Source organism: Malus domestica, chromosome 10 (assembly GCF_042453785.1).
Source record: "Malus domestica chromosome 10, GDT2T_hap1".
NCBI classification, from domain to species: Eukaryota; Viridiplantae; Streptophyta; class Magnoliopsida; order Rosales; family Rosaceae; genus Malus; species Malus domestica.
In genome coordinates this window covers 34,144,916-34,160,967 of record NC_091670.1, presented here as the reverse complement: position 1 = coordinate 34,160,967, position 16,052 = coordinate 34,144,916, and the positions used below count along the sequence as shown (strand labels likewise).

The window sequence follows — 16,052 nt, the reverse complement described above, 5'->3', positions numbered from 1 at the left end:
AAATTGGGTTTAGAAAATAATACCCAAAACAAATAATTAAATAAAAAATTTAATTTAATTAATTCGGTTCGGTTTGGTTCGATTTTTTCGGTTTCGGTTCGGTTCGGTTTTCAGTTTTTTGAACCCACCCCTGGTTGAACACACCTTTGATGTATTATCAAAGTTTTATTGAAAATTGTAATTGAAAAAAGATTTGTAATCAACAAGTTTAGCAGTTGATCAAGATGATGTACTCGCACCCTACACTTGAGTTTGATTTGTTGCCCGAGAGATCACATTAGTTTAGACTACATCCTCGTCAAAAAGAAAAAATATTCTTCGTGTTTTAATGTTAGAATCTCAACCTCCCCAAACTATGACTCAATTAGATCTTCACCGAATATGCAGTTGGCTAGAGCAGTGTGTGCGCCTGTTCTTTTACCCGAGTAAGTTCATGTCTAAGTAGAGATTAGGCGCAATCCTCAAATGTTTGTATAATGGGCTGTGTGAAGACAGAGAAGCCCAAACCAAGTAAACGTGTCCAGAGTGCCGACCCTGCCATTGCAGCTAGTCTGCTAACGCACTGGTACAAGTGCATAGTGCGTCTTGTTGTTAGCCACCAGCAGCAACCATATTTTAGTCGCGTTGTATAAATTTATGTTATCGCCCACTTGGGTTCTGCCTCTGCCTCCCATCTCTCTCTCTCTCTGATTGTCTCGCCAGACTTTCGACCTGCCTTCTCCTCCTCCTCCTCCTCCTGTCTCTCTCTCTCTCTCTAGCTCTTCAGCCTCCCCGTCCTTGTTCGTGCCATTGTTGATGAACAAATCCTCAGAAACAAACCATTGATTTCTGACAACAATTTTGACTCGGTTCTTCATTGGGGTTGTATCCAAAAAGGAGATGTTAATGCTGTGAGTTGGTAGTCCGAGAGGTCGAATTTTTCACCGGATGATGATGAGGTCTGCCTGCTGCTCCTCTTTTCATGTTTCTTGGTTTTTTGTTTTGCTTCATTGGTGTGCGATTCTCAGCGAATTAGTCCGAACCGTCGATTGGTTTTGTTGGCTGGTTGGTTCTTGGGATCAGGCTTCATCATTTCCTTCCTGTTTCTGTAAATTTAATTTTTATTTTTTTCAATTTTCTGAACAATCGGTCGTTTACTGGATGAGAGATCTTCTCCTTTCTCTCTCTGATTTTTTCACTTGGGTCGAAATCAGTTTCTGGGTCCAATCGGATTCGGTTGCTGATGCAGAAATGCTTCTGCTCCCGCAGATAACAGAGCTCTCTGTCTCGGTTCTTCAGATTCAGCTTTCTGTTGTCAACTGCAGAAAAATGGTGTTAGAAAACTGGTTTCGGTTTCGAATCACTCCTCACCAACATTCAAACCACTCTCACCAATACCCAGCTTCTGTTGGCCAATTTCGATTCCCCGTTTTCAATCAGATTGCAAAATTGTTTCCAAAAATTTCAGCTAAGATCTTGGGTTTTATCATCTCTTCAGTAAAACTGATAATCCTACCCAGAAATTTGATCTTGGAACCAGAAATTCTGAGTTCGTTTTACTTATTTCCTTCTCAATTCGTCCAAATTGATGTCGATTTGTTCTTCGATTTTATGAATTCAGCTGCGGAAACGGATTTGCGTTTAGATTTCTCTAATGGGTTCTTGAATTTTGTTTTTTCAGGTACCTGAGAGTGAGCCCAGATTGCGTTCCTCTGAGCAATGGCAAGAAACCAACCGTGAGAACCATATCCAAAGACGACGGGATTACAGACACCGTGACAACAAACAGTATAGTCACATCTCTAGAACCCACCAAACCCTTCAGATTCCGATCCCAACCCACGCCTCAAGACCCGACCCAATCCCAATTCGGAACCCGACCCACTTCCCCAGACGGCGAAATCCACCACCAGACCCAGCAGCGGCTGGACAAGAGTCCCAGCCGGACTCCCAGCCCAATCCGCGGAGCCGGCGATGTGCTGCTACAGTGGGGCCAGAGAAAGAGGTCGAGAGTCTCCAGGACTGAGATCCGAGCTGTCACCGATGAGTCCTCTTCGTCGGCCCAAGCAAGGCAGGCTTCAAAGCTGCAGAGGAGAGACAAGTCCATGCCGCCTCCGCCGCCCCCGCCGCCCCTTCCGTCTTCTTCCTCCACTACGTCGTCGTTTTCTAATGGCAGCAGACCGAGAAAGGAAGCCTCCGGGTCGCTTCCTAGCAGGTACCCTCCCTATACCAACCTTCCAAGTTCCAACTCCTTTCATTATTTTGTTTTTATTTCTTTCCTTTTTTCTCCCTGTGGATTAATAATATTTACCTCTTTTAATGCAATTTTTACTGCTCCGGATCATTTGGTAGATCTTGCATTATCTCTGTTCTTGTCAAAAATATTTAAAGTCCAGTCCTCCAATCACGTTGGTTTTACTTTTTGGTCCACCCATTTTTTTCCTAATATATGCTATGATTTTATTTGGGGTTTTTGCAGGCTGAGATTTTGTTTTCTCAGAGACTGTTTAGTCCTTTGGTTCAAGATCTAAAATTTACAAACCCTTTGGGTCCTTTTTGGTACAACCAACCCATGTTCTTGTCCAGCTGATCCTGTTCAATCCATCTTCAAAAACTACGCGTTTTTACAATTTTTCATTTATTTGACCCTTTTACCCCTCGATACACCATAAAATTTCCTTCATCATCCACCTCTCTCATGGTCTCTCAGCTGCTTTCTCTCACAGAGACCAAACAGATTCAAATGCTCTGTTTTGCTCTTTCTCTGTTTTTTGCCTTGTTTTTTCACTTTTTGTGAAGTGGATTTATAGAAAATTCATAAAAATCTCATCACCTTCCTTGAAAATCCTCCCTCCCAATTTCCCTTTTTTTCTCATTGGAATTTGTGTTTTTTTTTTTAAAGATTTTCTTGGAGGCAGTGAGAGTATTTATCTAATTAATTAGTATATAATAGAAGGTTAATCTTGCTTTTTCTTCATTTAATTGGGTATCAAATCCTGTCTTTTTCTGTTGTCTTTCCCTCTGATTACTTATCTCTGTTCTGGGACAGTGTAGAAAAAAACCCTCCATCTGATCCCTCCCACTCCCAAAAGTCCCTTCCTTTTTCATCCACCTAAATCTCCCAACTCACCCATTTATTACGATCTCCTCTTCTCTTTGGCCATGACCAGGAATTTGGAAGATCGATCTGCCGAGGTTAATGGGTCGCCATCGAGAAACCCTACTGGTGGCAGCAACGGCCGAGCCGCTTCTAGATCTACGGCGGGTAAACGATCTCCTCCGCCGGAGAAAAATGAGAGAAAGGTGCCAGCTTGCTCAGGCAGGTCATCAGCAGCAGCCAAAAATGACAGCAAGCCAAATGGAGCTCAAGCTGATTCTACTTTGTTGCAATCGGATCAATTAGCGGCTGGTTCGGGAGCGGCGGCTAATTGTGGTGCCGCTGCCGCAGCGGAGAAGGTGAACTACGAAGTGGTGGAGTGGCCGAGAATTTATATTGCTTTGTCGAGGAAGGAGAAGGAAGATGATTTCCTTGCAATGAAAGGCACAAAGCTCCCTCAGAGACCCAAAAAAAGGGCCAAAAATATTGATAGAACTCTGCAGGTATGTTAAAATTTAAAAAATCATTTTTCTTCAATTTTAATTTTAATTTTAATTTTTGGGTTTAATTAAAAACAAAAAAAATTAATTGAAATATATTTGTTTGTTGGCAGTATTGTTTTCCAGGGATGTGGCTATCTGACTTGACAAGGAATCGATATGAGGTCAGGGAGAAGAAATGTGTGAAGAAGGTAATATGCTGCTCTTTCCTGCTGTTTTCCTCTTTTGTCTTTTTCCTCAGATTTTTATAAATTTTAAATATCCACACACCTTCATTAATATGGAAAAGGAAATATATTTTTGCTAGAGAACAAGATCCAACTAGATTTGAGGTCAGGTGTTATGTGAAACGGGTTAAATGCTACCGCTGCGTTCCAGTTCAAAAATGTATTGATATGTGAATAAAAAACATTGACATGATAATGCGTTATTAGACTAACTTCAACGATAGATTCATGAAAGGTATTCGTATATAATTACATTGCTCAAAAGTTTGCGACTAATTGTCATTCACTTTTTGTTTTCTTAGTGGAGGAAATAATTAGGTGCTTAAAGTGGAGAATAATAATATTTAACATTGTCTTTTCATACCAACATTAATAATGTTTCTTATAGTGGTGAAAAGTGAAAAACAGCCTGTATATAATTTATTTATGGAAGTGTATTTTGACATTCCATTTTTTTTAGTGTTAATGACATGTTATTCCTCTTTGGCTTTTTAGTTAAAATGATCTCTGGAATTATTATAACTCTTTATTTTAATTTTTGAGATTTAAAACCGATAAAAGTGGTATTTGAGATTATCTACTGTCAATTATTATGATATTTTAGTAAAAAAAATCTTTGTTAAATTAAAGAAACTACCAGTTCAAGAGAAATAGTTGATTTTTAAAATGGTCTCTGAAATTATAATAACTCCTGATTTTAATCTTTGAGATTTAAAACCGATAAAAGTGGTAGTCTCTGAAATTATAATAACTCCTGATTTTAATCTTTGAGATTTAAAACCGATAAAAGTGGTATTTGAGATTGTCCATCGTTAATTATTTTGGTAATTTAGTAAAATATATTTGTTAAATCAAAGAAACTACCAGTTCAAGAGGAATAATTGATTTGACAAAAATATCCTCAATTTAACAAATATTTATCATGAAACGGTGGGCAATCTTAGGACAATTTATATCAATTTTAAATATCAAGAATGAAAGGGAGAAGTTATGTTAATCTTATAAAGAATTTTGGATTAAAAAAAAAAACATTCCTCTTTTAATTCCAAAAATACAATGCAGGAGCATAACTAGTTCTCAAATTTTGATTTGTTTGTAACGCCTAATAACTTCAAAATTTCTTTTATTTGTTTTATGCCAAGTATACAAAATTTAATATAACAAAGAAGAGGAATTGAAATCACTTGACTCTCGTATTCCACTAGTAAATTAAATTACATAATTAATGCATTGAAATCATAAATTCTACTTTTTCATCTTAAAAATATGAATTACGTAGTTTAATTTATTAGTGAAATACGCATAACAACTGATATAAGAAAAGACAAATGGATATTCTTCAACAAATAAATAGATAAAATAGTAAAGGTTGCATAATATTTTGGTTGGGTTGCATGTGCAGCAAAAGAGAAGGGGACTCAAGGGAATGGACAGCATCGACAGTGATTCCGAGTAGCCATCTTTTTATTTTCATTCCCCTAAATTGTATAATTATTCAAAATTATTATAGAAAAGAAAAACATTAAGTGTGAGAAATTCAAAAATCAAATACTGTTACCCGGGTCTGGGAGTAAGGGCCCACGCACTACCTTTTCGTAGTCCACCTGCCGTCGATGTCGATGATGATGGTTTTTGTCATTTGGAGGATCAACGGCTGAGATGTTCTTCTTGAGCTCTTAGGGGTAGTTATGAGATTTTAGACTTTGGGGTGAGGGCATTTTGGTCAGCAAAGGTCACTGACTGGAAAAGTGAGAAGCGTACGTGCCTTTTTGACTCGGTCTGTCTGTGACTCAGTGGACGCCACCCAACTCGGCAATTAGATAAACTAGAATTTTCTTTTTCTTTCTCAAATGTGTTTTTTATTTTTATCTTTATTTTATTTAAATTTATTGGTTTCTGGCATCGATTAATTGATGTTGGCTATAAATATCTTCTGTATTTCTCCCTTCAATAACAAAGCAGTTTCACTTTTCTTTTTGTTACTAATTCCTCATAAAACACACAATTTTCTTATGCTTCGACGTACGTCTTACATGCCATTGTGTGGAACCAATTCTTGGAACTCAAAATTATTTTCTTTAAAAACGCTTTTAATTATTTTAAAAGCATTTTCAAACGAGTGATGCTCCTTTTGCACCTCAAAACACGAAAAGCAAATGTTGAGATTTAATTAAATTTCATTTGATCAAATTTCAACATTTCATTCGTGAAAAACGGTGCGATATAGACCCAAGTCTAGTCAACCTAAGAGGACTTTGCTAACTTGTAGAATGGGCGGAGGACTTGGAATTTTCGACCCCATCGATTTCCTAACAAGCTTCAGCTTCTTATATATTGACTTGTATCCTCACCTCAGTAGCCAGCCATCTGCAACAAAAAAGAAAAACTTGGTAAAAATGGGTAGGTTCCATGCTTGCTTATTCAACCCTACTTTTCACCTCAACATTTTGCTCTTTCTGGTTTTGGCCTCTTCATATCTTTCAGTCACTGCGAAATCATGCATCGAGGAAGAGAGAGGAGCACTTCTCAGCTTTAAACAACACCTCACCGATCAGTCCCGTCGGCTTTCTTCTTGGGTTGGTCACGATTGCTGTCAATGGGAAGGGATTTCGTGCGACAACCTCACTGGTCACGCTACAAAAATTGACCTCCGTAATACTTATGCAACTCGGTGGTTGGGAGGTGATGTAGGGTGGGACGCTGTTGAAAGGTCTCGCTTGGCAGGTAAGGTAACTTCATCCTTGCTTACCTTGAAACATTTGAGCTACCTAGACCTAAGTTACAATCATTTCCAAGGGATTCACATTGTTTGCCAACTTCCAACTTTGAGATATTTCAACTTCTCATTTGCATCATCTGGGGGAGAATCTGAATTTCCCAAAAGCATTTTCAACCTTACCAACCTCCAAACACTTGACCTAAGTGGAAATTATTTCACCGGTCATTTTCCTCCCCAACTTGCAAGCCTCGAATCTCTTAAACACCTTGATTTATCTGATAATGACCTCAAAGGTAGAATTCCCAAACTCCTTGGAAACTTTTGCAATCTAAAGACCTTAAACCTCGCTCGCAACGAATTTGATGGGGGGTTTCAAGAGCTTTTGAGTGGTTTCTCAAATTGCACAAACAACAGATTAGAGTCACTAGATTTGTCTTCCAATGAGTTTGCAACAGAATTGTCTTGCTCCTTAAGAGTTCCAACAAACTTGCAGCACCTTGAGCTCCACAGCAACTTGTTTTGGGGCTCGTTTCCAACTTCTGTTGGAAACTTGTCATCCTTGAAAAGTCTAAACCTTTGGAACAACAACATGAACGGATCTATTCCCGAAAGTTTGGGCCAACTATCTGAGCTAGTTGACCTGGGTTTGGATGGGAATTCATGGGAAGGCATTTTAACAGAAACTCATTTCATAAATCTCACAAGACTGCAATCTCTTTATCTGTCCACGGATGGAGCTATGCCGCTCATTTTCAATGTGAGTTATGAGTGGATTCCCCCCTTCCAGCTCCACACAATTTACATTACAAATTGTAGTGTAGGTCCTGCATTTCCTGTATGGCTTCAATCTCAAACTGAGCTACTTTATGTCACCCTTAGTAGTACCAGAATCTCAGATTCTATACCAGAGGAATGGTTCTTCAACTTATCTTCCAAAGTTGAATATTTGGTTTTATCTCGCAACCAAATCCGCGGAAAGCTTCAATCCCAACTCAAATTTCCAAATTTACATTATATGGATTTGAGTCGTAATCAATTTGAAGGTCCACTTCCACATTTCTCTTCTGATGCCACTTATCTTCATCTCCAAAGTAATAGTTTTTCCGGGCCTATTCCTTCAAATTTCGGACAACTGATGCCCAAATTAAGATATTTGAATCTTGCGGAGAATCACTTGAATGGTACAATTCCATCCTCTCTATGCGACATGCAGAACTTGACAATCCTGTCCCTAAGGAGCAATCAGTTTTACGGAGAATTCCCAGAAGCATGGAGTGTGTGGCATGATATATGGGTTGTTGATGTGGCAGACAATAACCTCTCTGGTAATATTCCGAGTTCAATGGGGGTCCCGAGTTCTCTACATATATTGAAGATGAACAACAACAATTTTGGTGGCGAAATTCCTTTCGAGTTGAAGAATGCAACTTACTTGAGCAGTATTGATCTTGGGGGCAACAAATTAACCGGAAGTGTTCCTTTATGGATCGGATCAAACAACTCCTATTTGTCTACGCTTCGTTTGCACTCCAACTTTTTAAGTGGACATATCCCGCGCCATCTTTGCAATCTTCCCTTCCTTCACATCCTAGACCTTGGCCATAACAATCTTTCAGGGACCATTCCCAAGTGTTTGAAGAATTTGACGACTTTGACTTTCTCTCCATCCAATAATTATTCAGACACTAGATATGATGAGATCCAAACAACAGTCACGGCGAAAGGAAGCGAACTCGTTTATTACAGCACTGCTTTGAAATGGGTTTATAGCATTGATCTTTCATCAAATAATTTAGAAGGCGAAATTCCTGAAGAAATGACCAGCCTCATTGCATTGGGAACCTTGAACTTGTCAAGAAATCAGTTAAGGGGGAACATTCCCTCAACGATTGGAAATTTGCATTGGTTGGAAACTCTTGATCTCTCACACAATCGCCTTTCGGGACAAATTCCTCAAAGTTACTCCTCTTTATCGCTCTTGGCTCATGTGAACTTGTCTTTCAACAACTTGGCTGGAAGAATTCCTTCGGGCAACCAACTCCAGACGCTTGAGGACTCTTCCATTTATGAAGGCAATCCATTACTCTGTGGGGTTCCTCTTTCAACCAAGTGCCCGGGAGATGAAACACCGCCTTTTCCCTCTAGTGATGCAGGAGATAATAAAGATGATGACGATAATGGAAAGCTTTGGCTCTATGTCAGTATCACACTCGGCTTCATTACAAGCTTTTGGGGAGTTTGTGGCACATTAATCGTAAAGAAGTCATGGAGGTATGCCTATTTTCATTTCTTTGATGATATGAAAGATAAAGTAGCATTAGCAATTGCATTGAAAGTGGCTCGGTTGCAAAGAAAAATTTGATTCGAAAAAATGTACTGAACTCATATAGTATTCTTACCATGCGTGATGCTTTCTGTTGGTCTTTATAATGTGTAATAAGCTACTAGGACACGATGTGTTCTGTTTTAAGTACTTCAGTTGTTTGCGTTGATTAAGATTTAACTTCAATTGTTTGTCGGAAGTTCGAAATTCATATTCGATGCAGATAAAAATAATAATGTTCTAACAACAGTTGCATTCAAGGACTTAATTATCTATTCAAACAAAACAAAAATGTGGATTTACAAAACGCTGAATAAGTTTACAAAGGAACATGTCTTTGATAACATATATCTAAATGAAATCTGAGCCACTCCCAAAACGCTGGAGATCTGGATAAGTGCCCCCCTCCCCCGACCTTGGCAGATTCCGATTAGGCTCAAAACCAGGAACATCTTACGAGCGCCTCGTGGCAATGGCGGATCCAGACTTCTAACATTGGGTGGTCCTAGTATTGGACTTGAAGTATCCAAAATCGGATCAGAACCATCCAAAATTGGAGTTAAAATGAGAAATAATATTGACCAAACTAATCGATAATGTTTTCACGTGTTAATATCGTTCCAAACTTCTAATTTCTACACATATCAATTATTAAAACAAAAAATCATATCAGTTAATGAACGAACATACATACATACATACATACATACATATCAAATAGTAAAAAATCATAAATTACAATCTAATAAGCATAGCAATAACTATAATCTATTAGAAATTCAAAAAATTTCATCCATTATACATCTATTTGAATAGCATCCTGTATTATTAATTTGGGCTAAGATTTGTAAGCTTAGTTAAATTTAAAAATTAGGACATTATCAAAAATGAAAAATAGAAATTAAGAAATTCGTTGGTGGTGGACAGGAGAGAGGTGGAGCAGGTGGTGGATCCGTGGAGAGTTGGTAGGTTGTGGGTGGAAGGAAAAAGGGAATTGGGAATAGGAGGAAAAATAGATTTGGGCTTTGGGCATTACTTGAAAAATGTCCACTCTCTGTATCGGGTTTTCAAACTACAATCGACAACAGTTATGAATAATATCTACAGCAAAATTCAATCAAAAGGCTGCAGCAATACAATCGCATTCTCAAATGCAATAATTAGACAATGCACATTTTACTTGAGTAATTCCCACAAAACCACAAATTAATAGTCATCTCCAAATAATTGAAAAACCAAGAAATAGGTGAATCAATGCGATAAAATAAGCAGTTCAGTTTGCATCAATATTCTATTAAGTTGACATCAAGAATCAATATACAGTCAAAATGGCGAATTCGGAAGTATATGTTAACAAAAGTTGCAATGGCTCCTGTTCGCTTATATGTTTGAGTGTCAGTGAGGATTTTGATGATTTAGAAGATGCACCTCAGATTGATTGATGGGACAAAGTCTATTACATTAACCGGCATGTTGATTTAACCTAAACCTTATTGTTTTTCTTTTGGTTCTTAAAAAAAAAACATGAAAAAGATAAAGCTGATCATTCCAATTGTAATTGGGATAAAATATTCTTCACTTTTTTTTCCAAAGCTTTTCAATAAAGAAGATACTGTTTGTATGGTTAGAGGTTTTTCATGCCAGCAAACCTTCTCCGATATTCCCAATGGTCAACCAGTAGTAAAATTGTAATGAAGATGGAGACTACCCCAGCTGTCTCTGATTAAATGCATGTAGATACTGAATTTTGTCAAGTTTTTACCAAATTGACTACAGCAGATGATACTTAGTATCAATGTCTTATAATATGTGTTATGTATATGCTTTTTGTAACCATCCTTTCCCTACATTTTTTTAGTATAAGAACTCAACTGAATTAGCTATTTCGAAAGAGAGAATGTCAATCATGTGGTTTATTATTTCGTTGAGATTGATTGTGTCTGTTAGATTTGGGAAGACGAGATCAAACACCGTTCTGATTTTATGACAGATTTTCATTTTTAGGAATTAATATGTGGAATAGAATGCACATTGTTGCCCTGCATTTGTTTTGAACTTTGCTCTTATTTGTAGTATCTTACGCATAGATTGAGTCGTACCCAGTGCACAAGGCTCCCGCTTTACGCAGGGTCTGGGAGAGGTGAATGTCGGCTAGCCTTACCCCCATTTATGGAGAGGCTGCTCCCAAGTCTCGAACCCGAGACCTACCGCTCATGGACGAAGGCACTTGCCATCGCACCAAGTAGATTGAGTGCTCGAGAAAAATTTAGGTCACTGATTCATTAAGTATGAAATGTTCTCTTGCATTAAAATTGGTCCTAGCTGTTCCTAAAGTCGTGTTATGCATGAACTCCTCATTAAGTTTCACGTGAACTACTGATTATGTGATTTTTAATATGTCAAAATATTATATCTTCCCTACCATAATAGATCCTTATTTTCAAAGTAAAGCTTCTCCTTCTATTAGGTTTAGTTCTTTGAATTTTACAAATATCAACAGCCTCTGGAAGTCGGTGTGCTTAACTATCCTCATCTCTCACAAAGTGAACGTTTAATATTGCATCAGTTGAAGGTGTAAATATATTGGTGGCGTCATCAATTTATCGATTAAATTGGTACCGCTGAGGATGTCAGATAGATCATGCTAGGGGTCCAATCTTTTAAGTTTTGACTGAGTTCATCTATCTTGCATTTCAGAGAGTGGCCTACATATCTTCTAAGTAGATTCAGTGGTATAGTGTAATAATGCAATGATGCAACTGCAACTAATTTAGTACATTATCAAAAAAAAAAAAAATTAGAAATTAAGAAATTAGGTGGTGGTGGAAAGGAGAGAGGTGGAGCCGTGGAGGGTTGGTAGGTTGTGGATGGAAGGAAAAAGGGGATTGGGAATAGGAGGAAAAAGAGATTTGGGCTTTGAGCTTTGGGCATTACTAGAAAAATGTCCGCTCTCTGTTTCGAGTTTTCAAACTATAATCGACAACAACTATGTATAATACCCACAGCAAAATTCACTCAAAAGGCTGCAGCAATACAATCGCATTCTCAAATGCAGCAATTTAGACAATGCACATTTTACTTGAAAATTTCCCAAAAAACCATAAATTAACAGAGTCATCTTCAAATAATGGAAAATCAAGAGATAGGTGAATCGATGTGATAAAATAAGCAGTTCAGTTTGCATCAATATTCTATTAAGTTGACATCAAGAACCAATATATAATCAAAATGGCAAATTCGGAAGTATCTGTTAACAAAAGTTGCAATGACTCCAGTTGGTTTATAGTTATATGTTTGGAGTGTCAATGAGGATTTTGATGATTTCGAAGATGCACCTCAGATTGATAGTTGGGACAAAGTCTCTTACATTAACCGCATGTTGATTTAACGAAGAAAATTTCAGTACGAATGGCTGATTGGGTCAGCTATAGTGCATCCCTCACAAAAGTATGTGTACTGTGTATTATAGTCTCACTGGACCTCGCACTGATCTAACTTAGTGCTACAATTCTAGTCAGATAGCCCTATTGAGAGCACTACTCTTATTAACTAAACTAACTCACGAGAAAGTTTGAGTAAGGTTCTCGACCACAGCATCCTTAGATAATCTCTCACAATAGCATAAGCACCTTGGATTTTGATCCGATCCAACCCCAACTAATCTCACCCAATGTTAAAGTTGCCCTCGCAAGTCAGCCCCATCAAAGTTTCTCTCCCACCTCCCATTTGCAAATGATAGGGATATTCTAGATAAGCCAATACCAATGAGATCTGATCTGAGTCCCCAAATTCCACTATCCTGCTGGGGACATGCAATTTGTTTATTTATTTATTTATTTTCTTAGCCTGGAGAAAATAGCAAAATCCCATCATCATCATGGCCCCCTCATCCAGTCTTTGGATTTTACATATACCAACAGCCTCTGGAAGTGGGTGGACTTAACTATTGTCATCTCTCACACAAGTGAATGCTTAATATTACATCACTTGAAGGTGTAAATGTTAGGTCCAATCTTTTAAGTTTTGACCGAGTTCATCTATCTTGCATTTCAGATAGTGGTCTACGTATCTTCTAAGTAGATTCAGTGGTAGTGTAATAATGTAATGATGCAACTGCAACTAAAGAGAACATCTGCAGACATGATTTTGCAAAATCATAAAACTCTTTAAGAGTTTGAACCGTACCGGAAAGTTTATATGAGTTGAAGAACGACCGTACTTAAGTCGGCAAGATCATAAGCTCTTGCAGCTTCTCCTCCATATCAGAACCACCTGCAGTCCAAATTAACAAAGATTCAATGCCAAATCAAAGCAAATCAGCGATAATTTAAACAAAAACCCCTAATTATTGTTGTAGAGAGAATTCATATCAAGATAAACTACATTATTTGATTCGAATTGAATCCAAAAGCAGCAAAAAGAAAACGAACAGAGCAAGACAAACCCTAGAAACGAACAGACCAAAATTAAACTCAGCATATCTCTCTCTCTCTCTCCTTGTCTCAGTGCAGCCCATAACGCTGCTTGCTTTGCTGCACCTCTGTCTGTCTGCAAGATTTCTCCTTCTTTCCCTCCCTCTCTTCTTCTCTACCTGCAGGCCGTACCCTTGTCTGCAACAACACTCCCCCCACAATTTTCTCCCCTGTCCGTCCGATCTGAAGTCTAAACGGGTACAAGAGTAACTTTGCTTGTTTCAAGACTGCGCCGTTTTGGTCCAGGCCTTTAGGCCTCTGTCTGGGCCTTTTGAATGCAAGCCGAACCTGGCAAATCCGTAAGGTCATCTCCAACCAAAAGATTCAGGCCTTTAGACCTCTGTCTGGACCGTTTTGGTCCAGGCCTTTAGGCCTCTCTCTCTCCTTGCAAGATTTCTCCTTCTTTCCCTCTCTCTCTCTTCGTCTCTATCTGCAGGCCCCTTGTCCGCAACAACACTCCCTCAATCACATCGAACGAGGCAGTCGGTATCCCCAAATCCCAAATATACAATGACAAAACTACCCCCACAATTTTCTCCCCTGTCCGTCCGATCTGAAATCTATACGGGTACAAGAGTAACTTTGCTTGTTTCAAGACTGGGCCGTTTTGGTCCAGGCCTTTTGAATGCAAGCCGAACCTGGCAAATCCGTAACAGAGCAAATTTTTGTGTACAAAGGCAATTTGGTAAATAAACCAAAATCAGGGTAGTTTTACTGTAGGTTATGAAAAGTGTCAAAATTTCCTCCTCAACTTTAGACTATAGTAACTAGCAAAGGATGCACATGCGATGGTGCGGGACTGAAAATTCTATTACAGTACTATTTACATACAAAAAATAATACATGAATGTATGTACAACTAACTGTACATACTATTTACATATAAAAGGTTAAGCGGATATATATTTACTAGATATGCTAGATGGTATACTAAGAGATGTTCATTCTTCTCACATTGGGTTGTTGAGGTGCCTCATCTTCTTTCTTGGCTATGTTATCTTCTCTAACGTGTTGTTCAAACATAAATGTGTCATGTTCATGAAACTTACGATCGAGAGCCTAATGCAAGATTCCCTTATTACAAACTCAATCATAATACAATGAATGAAATTATATACACAGTATTACAAACATAATTTCAATCTTCTACTAATTCGACGAAGCATGGAAACGTACAAACAAGTGCAACATATAACCAAAATCATGCACCTTTAACTTCAGGTGCTTTTATCAAATTGCCCTTTTCGAGGCCACTAATTTTTCCACAAAAGTTTTAGATATCTCATTTCCAACCATACATCCAAATAAAACAAAAATTAAAACTCCACAGTACCAATACACAATCAAAACTCGAACTCGAAAACTCATATCCAAAGTAATATCAAATGATAGCTTTTACTCAATTTTAAGAAGTTGAACAGAGAAAGGTTAAAATAAAACTAATATGAGTTCGAGATCTAAATACCTAAACAACACCAGTAAAGCTGCATTCTTCCTTTTCAAGTAAATGATGTCACATATCGTGTGTAAGTGTACATTTTGACAAGGATGATGGGATAAGACCGAGTATGCTTTTCCAACTGGATTACAACAAATACTACATATACTAACCTTACGCATGTACGGTATCAGCTTAAACCTTGTATTTCTTTATGCATCACCCCCCTTGCAAAAAATATGTAACTACGGCCATCTTTGTCTCAATTCAATGTGTTTTGTTAGCCCCAAACGTAATGGAACCTAGTCATGAAGGAAAGTTATAACTTCAACATGCCTACTAACCAAATGAGACCTATGCCTATTCGTCATTGACATGTATAAACAGACTATAAAACCCCAACTAAGATATAGCAACTACATATTGCTTAACAAATAGTAGGAAATTAAATCTTACATACTGTTATATATCACACCACAAATTTTATCATCGTATTAAGTGTATAATTATAAACCCCTTTAATTAATACATCTAAACTATACCTCTCAGGTATTATACGGGTCCATTCCAACCTTGACTTTTTGTTCAATAATATATTGCTATGTGAAAAAATGTACATATGCTAATGCATTATTGGACTGTAATAACTCTACGTGACGGTAAACACGATACATTCAATTCATTCCTCCAGTGGCAGAGCCACATGGAGCTGAGGTTGGCTAAGGCTCATCCTGGAATCGCAATCTTATACATGTTGTCCACAAAATATAACAATGATGAGTACGTGGTGTAATGGGGAAGTTGTAACGATCCGTCCCAAAATTTTACGATTTTTATAATATTAAAACGTGAAGTTACGAAAATGCCCTTCGAAATAAAATGTTGACTTTTGTTGACCACCTTGTCATGTCATGTGAGATTCCTTTTCTTGGCGTATACTTGTACTACTCGTCGCTACGAATGCGTGGACACAAGCGGAATTGAATTTGGAGCTAGAATGGAGATTTTACAAAATTCAAAACGATAGGGGCATTTCGGTAATTTTACGTTCTGCGGGATATTTTTCCGTTTCGTCTTTTCTTGATTTGTTTGGTGTGCCAATGGGGCGCACCCCTGTTTTGTTGTCTCTCGGCCCACTCTCTTTCTTCTCTCCCTTTTTCTTTCTTCTTTTTCTTCTCCGTGTGGGCTTCTCTCTCTAGAACCTTCTCTTCACTTTTCTCTCCCTTTCATCTTTGCACTCTTCTCTCCTCTCCGAGGCACGGACGCACACACAAACAATCAAACAATGATGGCAACA

At 38.0% G+C, this 16,052-nt stretch overlaps 2 protein-coding genes and 1 long non-coding RNA gene across 5 annotated transcripts; 2 read left to right on the top strand and 1 right to left on the bottom strand.

The window, feature by feature from the left end:
* The first annotated feature begins 478 nt into the window (after positions 1 to 478).
* On the top strand, positions 479 to 5,772 carry LOC103445959 (uncharacterized). Of its 3 annotated transcripts, none has more exons than XM_029110099.2 (5): positions 479 to 890; positions 1,661 to 2,194; positions 3,150 to 3,579; positions 3,690 to 3,767; positions 5,206 to 5,772. In XM_029110099.2, exons 1-5 carry the CDS (start codon positions 880 to 882, stop codon positions 5,257 to 5,259), a joined length of 1,107 nt encoding a protein of 368 aa, XP_028965932.1. In that variant the 5' UTR covers positions 479 to 879; the 3' UTR covers positions 5,260 to 5,772. The 3 variants fall into 3 exon arrangements, 2 of the variants coding, with proteins under 2 accessions (XP_028965932.1, XP_028965931.1); XM_029110098.2 differs by having other exon boundaries at positions 515 to 938; XR_011571930.1 differs by having other exon boundaries at positions 581 to 938; positions 3,690 to 4,532; positions 4,594 to 5,772.
* A 427-nt stretch (positions 5,773 to 6,199) lies between these two features.
* On the top strand, positions 6,200 to 8,884 carry LOC103422305 (receptor-like protein EIX2). The gene has a single exon (XM_029110097.2). The coding sequence runs from the start codon at positions 6,200 to 6,202 to the stop codon at positions 8,882 to 8,884; it is 2,685 nt and encodes an 894-aa protein (XP_028965930.2).
* A 211-nt stretch (positions 8,885 to 9,095) lies between these two features.
* On the bottom strand, positions 9,096 to 13,605 carry LOC139188475 (uncharacterized). The gene is made up of 3 exons (XR_011571931.1): positions 13,307 to 13,605; positions 13,031 to 13,117; positions 9,096 to 9,361 (listed from the first exon to the last, which is right to left on the bottom strand). It is a non-coding gene; the product is annotated as an uncharacterized lncRNA (long non-coding RNA).
* Between the last annotated feature and the right edge of the window lie 2,447 nt (positions 13,606 to 16,052).

Excerpts from the sequence above, each read along its gene's own strand:
- LOC103422305 (XM_029110097.2), top strand. The coding sequence starts at position 6,200 with ATGGGTAGGTTCCATGCTTGCTTATTCAACCCTACTTTTCACCTCAAC.
- LOC103445959 (XM_029110099.2), top strand. Across the intron at positions 2,195-3,149 it reads TCCGGGTCGCTTCCTAGCAG|GAATTTGGAAGATCGATCTG; the intron begins GTACCCTCCCTA and ends GGCCATGACCAG. Across the intron at positions 3,768-5,205 it reads AGAAGAAATGTGTGAAGAAG|CAAAAGAGAAGGGGACTCAA; the intron begins GTAATATGCTGC and ends TTGCATGTGCAG.